Source organism: Vanacampus margaritifer, chromosome 1 (genome assembly GCF_051991255.1).
Source record: "Vanacampus margaritifer isolate UIUO_Vmar chromosome 1, RoL_Vmar_1.0, whole genome shotgun sequence".
Lineage (NCBI taxonomy): Eukaryota > Metazoa > Chordata > Actinopteri > Syngnathiformes > Syngnathidae > Vanacampus > Vanacampus margaritifer.
In genome coordinates, this window is record NC_135432.1 from 8092509 (window position 1) to 8105023 (window position 12515).

The following is a 12515-nucleotide window of genomic DNA, read 5'->3' on the forward strand; positions in this document are numbered from 1 at the left end:
TTAATTAATTATCTAGTGAAGTCATGCGAATAATTATGATTAAAAACTTTAATCGCCTGACGCCCCAAATTTTCAATAATATTTTCTTTCCTTTTTTTTTTTATTCATTCACCGCCGTTGACGGCTATACACGTCAATATTAGTTTAACTTTTTTTTTTTCCACTTTTGTTAACAAGAGTATGAAAACCTAGAATTTTTTTTATTGTACATTTAGAACAGATATAAAATTTGTGATTAATCGTGAGTTAACTAGTAAAGTCATGCGATTAATCAAGATTCGGAATAACATAAATTCAGCATTCAGAAAACTAAATATAAAACAAAAAGACTTCTGTATTTAAAACAACCACATAGCTTTATCTTAATAAAGTCAGTTTAGCTTAATGAACAATGGAAAATTCCTTAGATGTGCTGATAAATAGCATCAGTGTTGCAGTGTTATAAAGTAGGGCCCTACCGGAATGGATTTTTTGAGACCGATTCTGAAAATTTGGCAGAATAAAAACTCATTTTTTGGTCCCTTAACACCTATAACAATAAAGGTATGAATTACAGGCATAACACTTGACTGGTTTATATTATTTTGTCCTTAAGTATTTGTTTACCTTAACAATAGACGGAAGAAAATAAATCATGCCAATTTTCTTGCGTGGGAGTTTTAATGGCATTATCGAAAGAAAACAAAGTTACACGTAAAAAAAAATTACATTTAAAAAAACGGTAAAAATCAGCATTGATTAAATCGACTGGCTGATTAATCAGTCGGGCCATAGTTATAACCGTTTGAGTAATTCAAACAGTGGAACAATGTGAACAATGACTAATACTAATTCATCTTACAGTCACCTACACCGGTTGTGAAAATCTTCTTGGTTTGTCTGCATGACTGCCCCCGGTGGCCAAGTAGTAACACACACCAGAAGGAGCTGTGATGAATTCATCATGATGCACAAACCGTTTAATTCTTTACATTCTATTTGATGTTAATGCTGTGTTTTTATAAATACTACACTATATAGTGCTATTTCCCTCGTAATTATCCATTGCGTTTTGTATCTTTGCCCTTGCACTTGTCCTTTTCATTACACCCGACGAACACTGGGCTCATTTATGATCATATTAATGTCGTCCCATCCAATCCTGCCTCATTATCTACCGAGTCATCCATCTTTGCAGCGAGTGAGCGCTCCGTCTCACAGTTGCTCTCTTTTCGCTCAGCTGATCGGCTCCATCATCGGCCGTCAGGGCACTAAGATCAACGAGATCAGGCAGGTGTCGGGGGCCCAGATCAAGATCGGCAGCCAACTGGACGGGACAAGTGACCGCCATGTCACCATCACAGGAACCCCAGTCAGCATCAACTTGGCCCAGTACCTCATAACCTCCTGGTAAGGGCCACCGTGTAATCGAATTAATCACAGCGGGGGGGAAGGGGGGGGGGGGTTGCATCCTTTTAAAAGGGTCAAAGGTCACGTTGTAGTCATAAGTGATAATGAGCTACGCCCTTGCATGACCGGTAATTGACCCCCGCAGGGAACGAGCAAAAGCATTGCCTGCCCTGTTTTGATGAAATGAAATATTTAGATGGAGCTCACGTGCATTTTTTGACTCCGTTTTGCACTTCATCAAATAAAATGATGACCATGAATGAGATCACATAGATAGTTCTGTGGACTTATGACAAAAAAAATGAACCTTACAATAAAAAGTACAGAAGTGTATTGTTGCTAGGGGTGTGCCAAAAAAATCGATTCTCATAAGAATCGCGATTCTCATTTAGTACGATTCAGAATCGATTTTAAATGTCCCAAAATCGATTTTATTTAAATAATTTTATACTGTCTTCCCTTTGTTTGTGTGTGCCTTTATTGGGAGCACTGTTCATGTTGTACCCGATTTGGCCACTTAGGGGCAGTGTGGTTCCATGCGGTCTGATACACTGTTAAGTTGTAGCCACATTAGAGAGTAGAAGGAAAAAGTCACGATCAAATTATTCCAATAAAAGTAGTTTTTTTGCAACGTGGAGCCGTTCTTTGGGGTGATAAAATTTCCGCGAGTAGCGCGCTAATTAGCATTAGCGAGTCAGACTGGAGTAGATCATTACGATTCCTTGAACATCTATAAATTGAAGCAAAAATCATGGTCAATCAAATCATTTTGAATCAAAAATCGCTCTTAATCGAAAATCGATTCTGAATCGAATCGCACACCCAAAAATTGGAATCGAATCGTGAGACATTCAAAGATTCCCAGACCCTAAATGTTACACCAGGAAGAAAAAAACGTCAGTATCATATTTTACTAGCACAAGATTGCGAGAAATGCTGGGGTTTTTTTCAATAATGTAAAAAAAAAAAAAACAATTGCTTGAAAAGATTTAAGATTATAAAAACAAGTCACGCATAAGGCTCCTCCAGTGTCCTGAACCAGAAGGAATTGTTTTGTTTCGCTTGGTCAAATGCAAAGTCAAACTAATCAGGTTAAAACGTCAAATGTATCACGTAAAATGTGAAAATAAGGACTTCAAAAAAAAGAGATCACGTTAAAACATGAAACTTAACATGTAAAACGTAAAAATAAAAAAATTGCCATGTATTTGCATTCATGTATTAAACATAAAAATGATCACGTTAAGTGTAAAAAATGATCACGTTGCAACACAAAACACGTTTGATGTAAAAAATAGCATGTCAAAATGAAAAAAAAAATGATTACGTTAAAACATGAAACTTAACATGTTAAAATTTAGCATTGCCAAAATGAAAAAAATGATCACATTACGATGTGTAACATGTTAAAATGTGAAACATAAAAATCATCACATTACAGTATAATGTGATATTGAATTTTTTGGGGGGTGTGACAGCAAGATGCTTCTGTACAAAAGAAAACCTATCAAACGTATTAACATAATGATGAAATGGCTTTCCCTGATAAAACGTGAGAATCTAGATTACTGTACAGAAAATTAGTTTTTTTATCTGGTAGGAAACAAAAAAGTAAAAAAAATAAAAATCTTTGGCACTTCTATAAAAGCCTTCAATAACACAAACCGTGTGTTTGAGTGTGTGTGTGTGTGTGTGTGTGTGTGTATATATGTGTGTGTATCAGGATATTAAATGTAATTTCCCGACCAACTAATGAACACTGATGGGGGTGATGCTGGCACTCTCACACGCCTCTCTCCCACTTTGATAGAGAAAAAAAAAAGGTAGAGCATTCCCACAGCTTGAAATGCACGCAGCGAGCAAAATCTGCCAAGATCAACAGCCCGCCCACCCATATGTCTGGTTATAATTCAAAACATTAAAAAAAAAAATTGTATAAAACATCTCTGAACTTTTTTTTTTTCCTGTTGGGTATAATTTGCTTGTCAGAACTCAAGTCAGTTCAAACAGCCTACTTTCCTATTTAAAGCAGGAATGGCCAATCCTGGTCCTCGGGGGCCAGAGTCCTGCATGTTTTAGATGTTTGCGTCCTCCAACGCACCTGACCTGATTCTAAAGATCAGGATCATTATCAGGCTTCTGCAAAGCTTGCTGATGAGCTGTTTATTGGAATCAAGAGTGTTGGGAGTACAGAAACATCAAAAGCCAGCAGGACTCCGGCCCTCGAAGATGAGGATTGGGCAAGCCTGATTTTAAGTAACCTCATAGCCTCCGCTATATTGCTAACATACAATATAGCAATCACAGCTCACCTGTTTTCTGAAGCTGAGCTGTGATTGGTCTGGAACTGTGATGTCATCTTAAGTCGACAGCAAGTGGCAAAATGGCCGCCTACTGATATTGATCAAAACTGCTGGATTTTGCTGCTTAACGCATATTCCACTAACGCAATATTAACCAGAATACCGCATTTAGACTAGTAGGGCTGCATAGAAGATATTGTTATCAATAAATTTTTGGTTGGTTGACTTCCCCTTTAACTCATTCACTGCCATTGGCATTGTTAACAAGAGAATGAAAAACGATTAATTACAATTTTAAAAAAAATTATCGCCTGACTCTACATTTTTAATAATCTTAATAATAATAATAATTAATAATAATAAAAAGTATTCATTCACTGCCATTGACGGCTATAAACGTCAAAAATTTATTTGAACTATTTCTATTTAACATTTTTTTCCACTTTTGTTATGAGTATGAAAGCCTAGAATTTTTTATAGTGTACATTTAGAACAGATATAAAATTTTGGATTAATCGTGAGTTAATTAGTGAAGTCATGCAATTAATTACAATTTAAAAAATTAATTGCCTGACACCCTGAATTTTTACAAATCTTTTTTTTTTTTTATGAATTTATGGCAGTGAATGAGTTAAAAAAGTGGGTGTGGCTTACCAGGCTAGGTCAGAAATAGCCCACCCTGTTTGTTAGTCGTTGTAGCCAGAAGCCTCTGCTTCACCATTTTGTTGGTTTATACCAACAGCATGATGGGGAAAAAACTTAAATAATCTAGTTGTAGTCTTGTAGTCATGGTGACCCTGCAAAATTAACCATTTTTGTAAAATCTCAGTCTATAACTTGTCTTTAAATGTTTAGCACAAGTGTCTTTTCCAAATCTGATGTTGGAGCAAGCCAATAATGGTCTGATTTTTATCCCCTGCCCTCGCAGTTTAGAAACAGCCAAATCCACAGCCCAAACTTCCACCATGGCGTCTCCCGTTGACCTCAACATGGCCTTCACCCAACCGGCGTCCCCGGCCGCCTCGCCCGCTCCCACCCTGGCCACCTTGACCCCAGCCCACATGCTGGGCGCGCCGTACGGCGCCATGCCCCTCTCTGGCCTGCTGGGGATGAAGTCCGTCCCCTTTCTGACTCTGTCAAGCCCCGCCCCGGCCGTGACGGTTACGGCGGCGCCGTCCCACACCACTCTGGCGGCCTACACGGCCAAAATCTCCTCAGCCAACTGCATCAAAAAGCCAGAGAGACAGAAGTTTGCGCCCTACTGATGACGCCTCGGCACCCGCGGAGCCGGCGGAAGGACGGATGTGGAGCGTCCTTCCCGCAAACGCCTGATGTAGCCATATCCCTGGGCAGACATGCCCTTGACTTTGATTCTGCGATGCACCAACAGAGAAGAGACCAACGGAGTAAAGCTTTTCAAAATCATTTACAGATATATAAGTCAAATGTGAGTTTCACGTCAATTGGTGGGCTGCCGTCGTCGTCACTTCACTGTTCTTGGTCTTTTCAAACGTGTACAAGGGCTTGAAGCTCATCTGAGAGACACATGTGGAAACAACTTTTCACATGTGTGTCTCACGTCGGAGGTCAGCCATAAGTATTTATCCTTCAATAATTTGTAAATTATACTCAAATGACAAAATGCGCTACTGTATGATGCTTTTATACAATGTCTATGTTTGCCTCTGGAAGTTTTTAAGAAAATTTGTAAATGACTGGGGGGATTTTCTTTTTAAGGTACTGTACTTGACTGTTCAGTGTTTCATTCATTTTATTGGATTTTATTTTGATTGTGCACTTCTTTAATCTTTATTTATTAGCATTGTTTCATGTATTAAAAGTCTTTTTTTCCTGACGTCTTTTTTTTTTTTTGTCCTTTAGTCTTCATGCACATTCAACAGTAGAGTGCCTTTTCTTAACCAGCTACCAGAGTGACAAAAAGATTGAAAATCATCAAATACGGTCTTGTCCCAGTCCCAGTTCAGATCGACAGTTCAGTTTTGTTATAATTGGGTCGAGATCATGGCAGTCACGGCAGACGGGGGGGAACTGTGAAAACAAACTATTAAATTGAAATTCCCCAAGTTTAATTTGTTGGGGCTCAATTTAGACAAAGCACCACATTTTTATTTAACAAAAGTAGCGTTATAAGTGGGGGTCTGTCGGCACGATAAAGAATGCAGCATGGATGTAAATATTTTCACTAGTAACTGATTTTGTTGGCCACGGATCAGATATTACAACACGCTCACCTCACCCATTTCCATACATTTTGAGGCCAGACTAGGGCTGGGCGATATGGCCCAAAAAAAAAAATCTCGATTTTTGCAGTCATTCAGGACGATTATAATTTTAATCTAATAAACCTAACAGATATTTATTTAAAGGTTTCATTTATTTAAAAAAAAAAATCCTGTGCAAAATGTTCAGACAACAATAATGTATACTGATTCTAGATCAGTATTAACATAAACTTAACATTCATAGTTTGTGCTTAAATGCCACAATTAAGTAGTTGGTAGCTATTGTAAACATGTCTTGTAAAGCAAAATTGTAAGTGCAAAATTACAACTCACAAAAACATCTGGATGTAACAGAACATAAGAACAACATCTTTAAATAACCCAGAATACAAAATTCGGTTTCACGATTTAGCACATTTTCAACCATTCCATTTTTAAAATGGCGATGTATCAAATTAATTTGATTTATTGCCCAGCCCTAAAGCAGACAGTGATTTAAAATCTGACGGATTCTTGACTTACATTTGTATGCCGTGGTAGAGAAAGGATGTGTCTCAGTCTGTCGCATTTCATTTAAAAAAAAGAAAAAAAAGAGTAACATTTTGTTTATAAAGTTCGCTTGCCATCACACTGCTGTTCCAACGTGGTGTGTAGCTCTTCTTCACTTTAAAAATTCAAGGCGCTTGGTTGGAGGCTTGTAAGGCAGCGAATACTGCCCTCTGGTGGTTGTAGTTAGACATTGCACCAATTACACCGTGATACGTCATTTTATTTGTAAGTCCTGCACTACACGCCTTGATAAATAAATATCCTCGGAGCATTCCGTGCGATAGTTAGGTGTACTCACCCAGGAGTGATAAATTGCTCCGTTTCAGAAAGACAGCATCATAGAATGAGAAGAAGACACCGTAGTCCACCATCTCATTAGCAGCGAGTTCAAACTGACTGACTAAGGCAGGTATAGAGGTCCAGGCGACAGAGGTGGGCCAAATTGCCGCAGGTGAAAAGAGCAGGTCGAGTCCAGTAAAGGTCGCAAGTGGAACCCTTGCTGAGGCAGGCAAGCAAGAGCCAGTATAAGTAAAGTCCATAAAAATAAAAACAGTCAGGAAGCTCCACTTTAGAAGGATTTGAGCCTCACTAAATCAACTATTTAGCTTTAGACAAAATAAATAAATCACGCGAATTTTAGTGCACACTCACAAGCAAACAACCTAAGGAGTAAGGACTGTGCTGACAGCCATTGGATTGGGTTTACTTAGCATGTGTCCTTGAGCAAAAAAAAGTCAAACATTAGCATTGATTTCTGCTATTATATGACTAATCATTTTGTAATGTGCATCCTCAGGAGAAAGTCAGACATGAGGTTTTGATCATGTTATAAGAACGGTTCTGAAATAACAGCCAACAAGCTCTGATTGAAGTATAGACTTTCAGATTTAATTCGTCAGATGGATATGAATTACAGCCATTTTATGCAGAGTACCTCCATTTTCAGGAGCTCAACATGATTTGAACAATGATTTTAGTTACCAATACTGCCGCCTAGTGGTGAGGCCAGGCTACTTCCTCTTAGCCGTGCAAAAACAAATGCGTTGCCAGTTGGTGATGCTGATAAAAGATTGTCTTTATTGTTTGGTATTGTTAATGAATTCCATACCACAGCAGTTATGGGAGTAGGAAAACCACTTTTACAACCAAACACTGTCCGATCATGCTAACACCATATGTACAGGAAAGCACATTGAAAAGTGTATAAATTATTTATATGAGACTCATAGTCAAGAACGGTGGAGACAGCCACAGTCTAATGAATTCTTCCGTTTTCAAACACTGATTATAGATAGTTATCAATTACATTGATCTCTGGAATATATGTATATACACAAAACAACAATAAATCTTTTTCGGAGGTGTCTGGAATAATTCTCAAAAATATCTCACAATACCGCTGTATGTACAGTCACGGAATTTACATTGGAAAATTGTAATCGTTCCTATCGTTTGAGTATCGACTCGTTCTGTAGTTCTCCGCCGCCGTCGATACTCGCATCGGTGTTTATACCTAAGCTCAGGCTCGTTTTCCATACGGAGTACAGCAACACGTGCGGTACGCGGGGGCCCTTTGTAAATAAGCTCACACCACTGATGATCTCACATACAAAAATAGATGTCGTCTAGTCAGCTGGAAATGTGATGTACAGTAACACGAAGCCTCCAGCCGCCAAATAAAACAACAAGGGATCAAGAAAAGAAGTTCAACGTCACCTTCCCAGCCACTGCACTAAAACAAACAATGCTTGTTCTCCGTCTGAAAGACGGCATGATTTGTTTTTACGGAACCAGGTTCGCAGGAAGGATAAGAAATATCAGCACGACCAACAAAACCACAACAAAGAAAAAAAAAACTTCACTCAAGCGTGTCATTTTCGGAACACGAAAGAAAGCGCTTCCAGTCCAGATGAGAGGTCAAACTGTACGTGACTGCACTTAAGGCAAGTAGGCGATTGCAACACTTTCTGAGTGGCTTGACAGTGTCATCATCCAGGTTTAGCCCTCACTGCTTAACAGGATCTGATACAGCAAACGGAGAAGAGGGGAGCAGAAAAGCGTGACCGAGAGAGGCGTCGAGTGGAGAGTCCTTCCAGCCTTCATTCACAGAGAACATGTCACATGACGCTTTTTGTCAGTGATTCATTCCAGACCCGCCTGTCAGCTCGCAGCCGTTCCTCTCCACCGGCTCCCTCCACAAAAGACTCAAATTAAAGCACTTGGACAAAAAATCATCAGCTTTGCTGTACAAGTAGATCACCGGGAATACATTCACGTGAGTTTCCATACGGAGAATAGTCAGTCCCTTGAGATGCCGGTCCGACTTTCGAAAAGAGTGAAGCGTCATTCCGGTCGTGAGTCACTATTAAGGAGCACTTAACAGTGTAATGGATGTACTGTATGAAGCCTTTGAAAACACTATCATGTAGCAAATTTTTATTTTTTTTTTATCAAAATAAGAATTCCTGTATATGAAGCGTTGAAAGCAGAAGAAGTCACTTCACTGTGAATAACAACCACCTGACGCCGCGCCGAGTTCATGGTCGCTAGACTTCACAAAATGCTTGTCCGATTAGTCGCAAATGGAAAACATGCTCACAGACAACTTGTACAACTGTGTACAATCAACGACTGTTTGCTGTCCACTTTAATCAGCAGCTCATTTTCGTCTTTTTTTTTTTTTAACATCTCCGAGAGGCCCCGCCCCCGCCCCCGCCCCCGCCCTCATCCTCTCCCGTCAGACGTTTTCTGGCGAGTTTCCCATCGGGGATCACTGCGCCTCCTCGTGCTCCTCGCTGATGCATTGCTCCCAGGCGTGCTTGCCCTGCTCGTCCCTGTGGCCGTGGGGAGAGTGGAAGATCCTGCGGGGCAGCGGGATGGGCTGAGGCTGCAGGTCCTCTTCCGGGATGCAGCCCTCCCTCAGGTAAGGTTTGGGCGGGATGGCGGGGGGCTGAGGCCGACGGTACGGGATGTGATGAGGCCCGTGGGCGATCGGGTGATGGTGAGGCGCCGGCCCGTGGGAGTGGCCGTCCAGCCCCGAGTGAGCGTGAGCGTGAGGGTGCGAGTGAGGGTGCGAGCTGGGGCTGCGGTAGTGGAAAGGGCGGACCGGGTCCACCGAGTCCATTTCCGGCGTGCCGTAGTGAACGTGCAGGTAGGATGAGGCCAGGTACTCATCGGGGGGTGACCACAGGTGGCTGGGGAGGGGCTCCAAGGCGTCATTCCGGATGGGACCCGGGTCGGGATACTGGCCGCTGAAGTTGCTCTCGCTCAGGGAGGAAACGCCGCTGCTGGCGCTGCCGGACAGGGTGGAGTTACTGCCACCTAAAGCGGACTGAGGGCTGGTGGGGGAACCGGGAATCGGGTGGAGGGGCGACTGCGGGGAGAGACGCAAAAAGTCCGTGTTACTCATGTGTTAAGAATAGGGGTGTCAAAATTAGTGCGTTCAATTTGAGTTAATTTAAAGCCACTTTGACGCCACAAATTTTTTTAACGTGCGATTAATTACTTGGAAAGTCTGAACTTGGGGAATTTCAGTCGCAATGCAGCAGACATTTGTCAAAATTTAGCAGTAATACATTGAATAATAATGCATATATTTGTGGAGCCTGGGGTCAAGTTGTATTTTACAATTTTAAAATGTGCAGAATTTCACAAGTTACTTTATGATAAAGAGTAGATAACTCTTAACTCTAAAAACAATTGGCTCAAAAGTAACCCAATTATGGAGCAAACATGGACCGATCCACTTTATGGGTCAATTTGACCCAACTTTTTAGGTTGTTGTTTACAAAATGACCCATTTTTTGACCCAAGTAAAGGATCTGACCAATATTTATGAGTTGTTTTACTCTGAAAGACACATTTTCTTTACTCAAAGTTAGGTCAAATAGACCCAAGTACTGTAGATGATCGGTTTGCCCATAGTTGGGTTATTTTTGACCCAACCGTTTTTAGAGTGTATAAAAATAAAAATGCACTGAGCTCTCACCAACATCTTACAAATGCAATTATGCCATCTAGTGGCAGAAAATGACCTCAACACAAATCGATATCACACTTTTTTACAGTACAGTACATCTTTTTACTCAATTTTATGAATTATTTTGAAATGACTGTTACAATTACTAAAAGATGCAGCCATATTTCTATTAGTTTAAAACGTTTTCCACTTTTATGTTAACAAGTATGAAAAAAAATATTTTATTGTACATTTTACTGTACATTTACAACTGAAATTTGTGATTAATCACGAGTTAACTATTTAAGTCATGCGATTAATTACGATTAAAATTTGTTGGGATGGGAAAGCAAGATGGTGAAGAAAAAGTTCAATCATAGAGGGGATAATAAAAGCAACTTTCTTTGTGCTGTAAAAATGAGACAAGATGAATCTTGTCAGAATTTTTACTGTATGTCGTAAAAATATGAATGCAGTTTCCATAATTAATTCATTCCAGAAAGCCTGATTAAAACTGGACTGTTAGAAATCCACACAAATATTTCTTATAGGAAATAATGCCGATCTAATTAATCCGTTCCAGACACATAAAAATACTAACCAAAAAAAATTTTTTTTGTAGAGGGTAAATATATATATAAAAAACGTAAAATAAATATATAATCATATAAAAATTATTTTTGTCGCGGGCCACTCACACCTTGTAGTTAGTTTATACGGCTTCACTCAGAGGGCCGTTCTGACAGTGAAACCAAAGAAATGTTTAATCGTCTCATCATATTATTACATATACACAACAAATTGATGGATTACTAGTTTTGCAATCAGAAGTCAAGGATAATACTTTGTTCATTTTTTGTTAAAGCTACTGTAAAATGGGTAATATAAAAATAATTATTGTAAAATCTGAATGGTATTAATTATTGCGTCCTAATCAGAAAGACACATGTATTAATGTGTTTTTACAACAATGGTAATCATATAGAGCACATTATTATATTTTAATGTTTATAATATAAATAAAATTATATATATATTATAATAAATAATATAAATTATTATATGAATATTATACATTATTATATATAATACAATTATGTAAAGTATATATATAATCATTTATATATAAATTAAAATATTATATAAATAAAAACTTATGGTCCACCCTGTCTATATAATTGATAAGAGAAATATCAAAATCCCCAACCCATGTTCGTACCTTTCGAAGTGAACGCACAGGGAGGGCAGGTGGAGGGTCGCTGTTCTGGGTGTTAAATGCGTCACAGTGCATCAGAAAGTGTCCTAGAAAAAAAAAAAAATAAAGCTGTTTTTTCAAAACACAAACGTCTTTAGTTTCTATTTCGGATGAATACAGCCAAGCATCTGGCCCCAATTAACGAGCTGGCAACCGCACCTGGACTCCCGCTTTATATCATCAGGAGAAAAACAAGAATGTGCGCAATGTGCTGCTGTAAATGGGTCACGTACCTGGTGGGAAGGATCTAGGAGGGACGGGGGGCATAATTACACCTCCAGCAGAAGTTGGCATGTAGGACACCTGGTCCCGGTTCTCTCCATCCAGGTTCCAGCTGCTGGGAGCGTTCGGAAACACTGCCGGCAACAGAAAAGGCGTCATCGTGCTTGCAGGTGACACGCATCAAATATTTCAGCAGGTTTGTGCGGCACCTTTCTCGGGCAGAGTCATGTGAGGATCCGTGCACGGCTTGCAGGGGCTGACTTGTTGCAGTAAGGCACGCTGCAAGTGGTTATTCTGTTCCAGAGGACAAATGCAGCGTCAGCGGATGTGCTAGTTTCCAAAATGGTCAGCGACCGATTTGTTCTTCTCGTGATCTGGACTCATTGCTCCCTACCTGTCCGTTTTCTGCCATGTTGTAGTACACGGGGTTGTTGGCCCTCTCGCGATGAGACGGCAGCAGGATCATCACTTCCCTGTTGTGTTTGGCTTTGTCAGGTAACGATGGCGAGCCTAAGAAGCCATACATGTCAAATGTAAACAGTACGGAAACGTATTGCTGCCACACCAGAAAAAAATGCGTTCAGTTTTTATGTTAT

General features: G+C 39.8%; 2 protein-coding genes and 1 long non-coding RNA gene across 5 annotated transcripts in view; 1 reads left to right on the forward strand and 2 right to left on the reverse strand.

Annotated features, from left to right (window-relative positions):
* The window catches only part of pcbp4 (poly(rC) binding protein 4), a 65846-nt gene extending 60299 nt beyond the window's left edge, over positions 1-5547 (forward strand). Inside the window, exons 13-14 of the mRNA XM_077568868.1 lie at positions 1220-1389; positions 4621-5547. Coding sequence (XP_077424994.1) covers positions 1220-1389; positions 4621-4957 — 507 coding nt within the window. The 3' untranslated portion in view covers positions 4958-5547. The remainder of the gene's footprint in view (positions 1-1219; positions 1390-4620) is intronic.
* The window catches only part of LOC144053939 (uncharacterized), a 67584-nt gene extending 60994 nt beyond the window's left edge, over positions 1-6590 (reverse strand). The window contains exon 1 of the long non-coding RNA XR_013294553.1: positions 6458-6590. This is a non-coding gene — a long non-coding RNA (uncharacterized LOC144053939). The remainder of the gene's footprint in view (positions 1-6457) is intronic.
* A 760-nt stretch (positions 6591-7350) lies between these two features.
* The window catches only part of dock3 (dedicator of cytokinesis 3), a 73629-nt gene continuing 68464 nt past the window's right edge, over positions 7351-12515 (reverse strand). For all 3 annotated transcript variants that reach the window (XM_077568909.1, XM_077568900.1, XM_077568890.1), the window contains exons 50-54: positions 12314-12429; positions 12129-12213; positions 11931-12053; positions 11662-11744; positions 7351-9857 (exon numbers count right to left, since the gene is read on the reverse strand). In XM_077568909.1, the coding sequence (XP_077425035.1) occupies positions 9255-9857; positions 11662-11744; positions 11931-12053; positions 12129-12213; positions 12314-12429 (1010 nt within the window). In that variant the 3' untranslated portion in view covers positions 7351-9254. The remainder of the gene's footprint in view (positions 9858-11661; positions 11745-11930; positions 12054-12128; positions 12214-12313; positions 12430-12515) is intronic.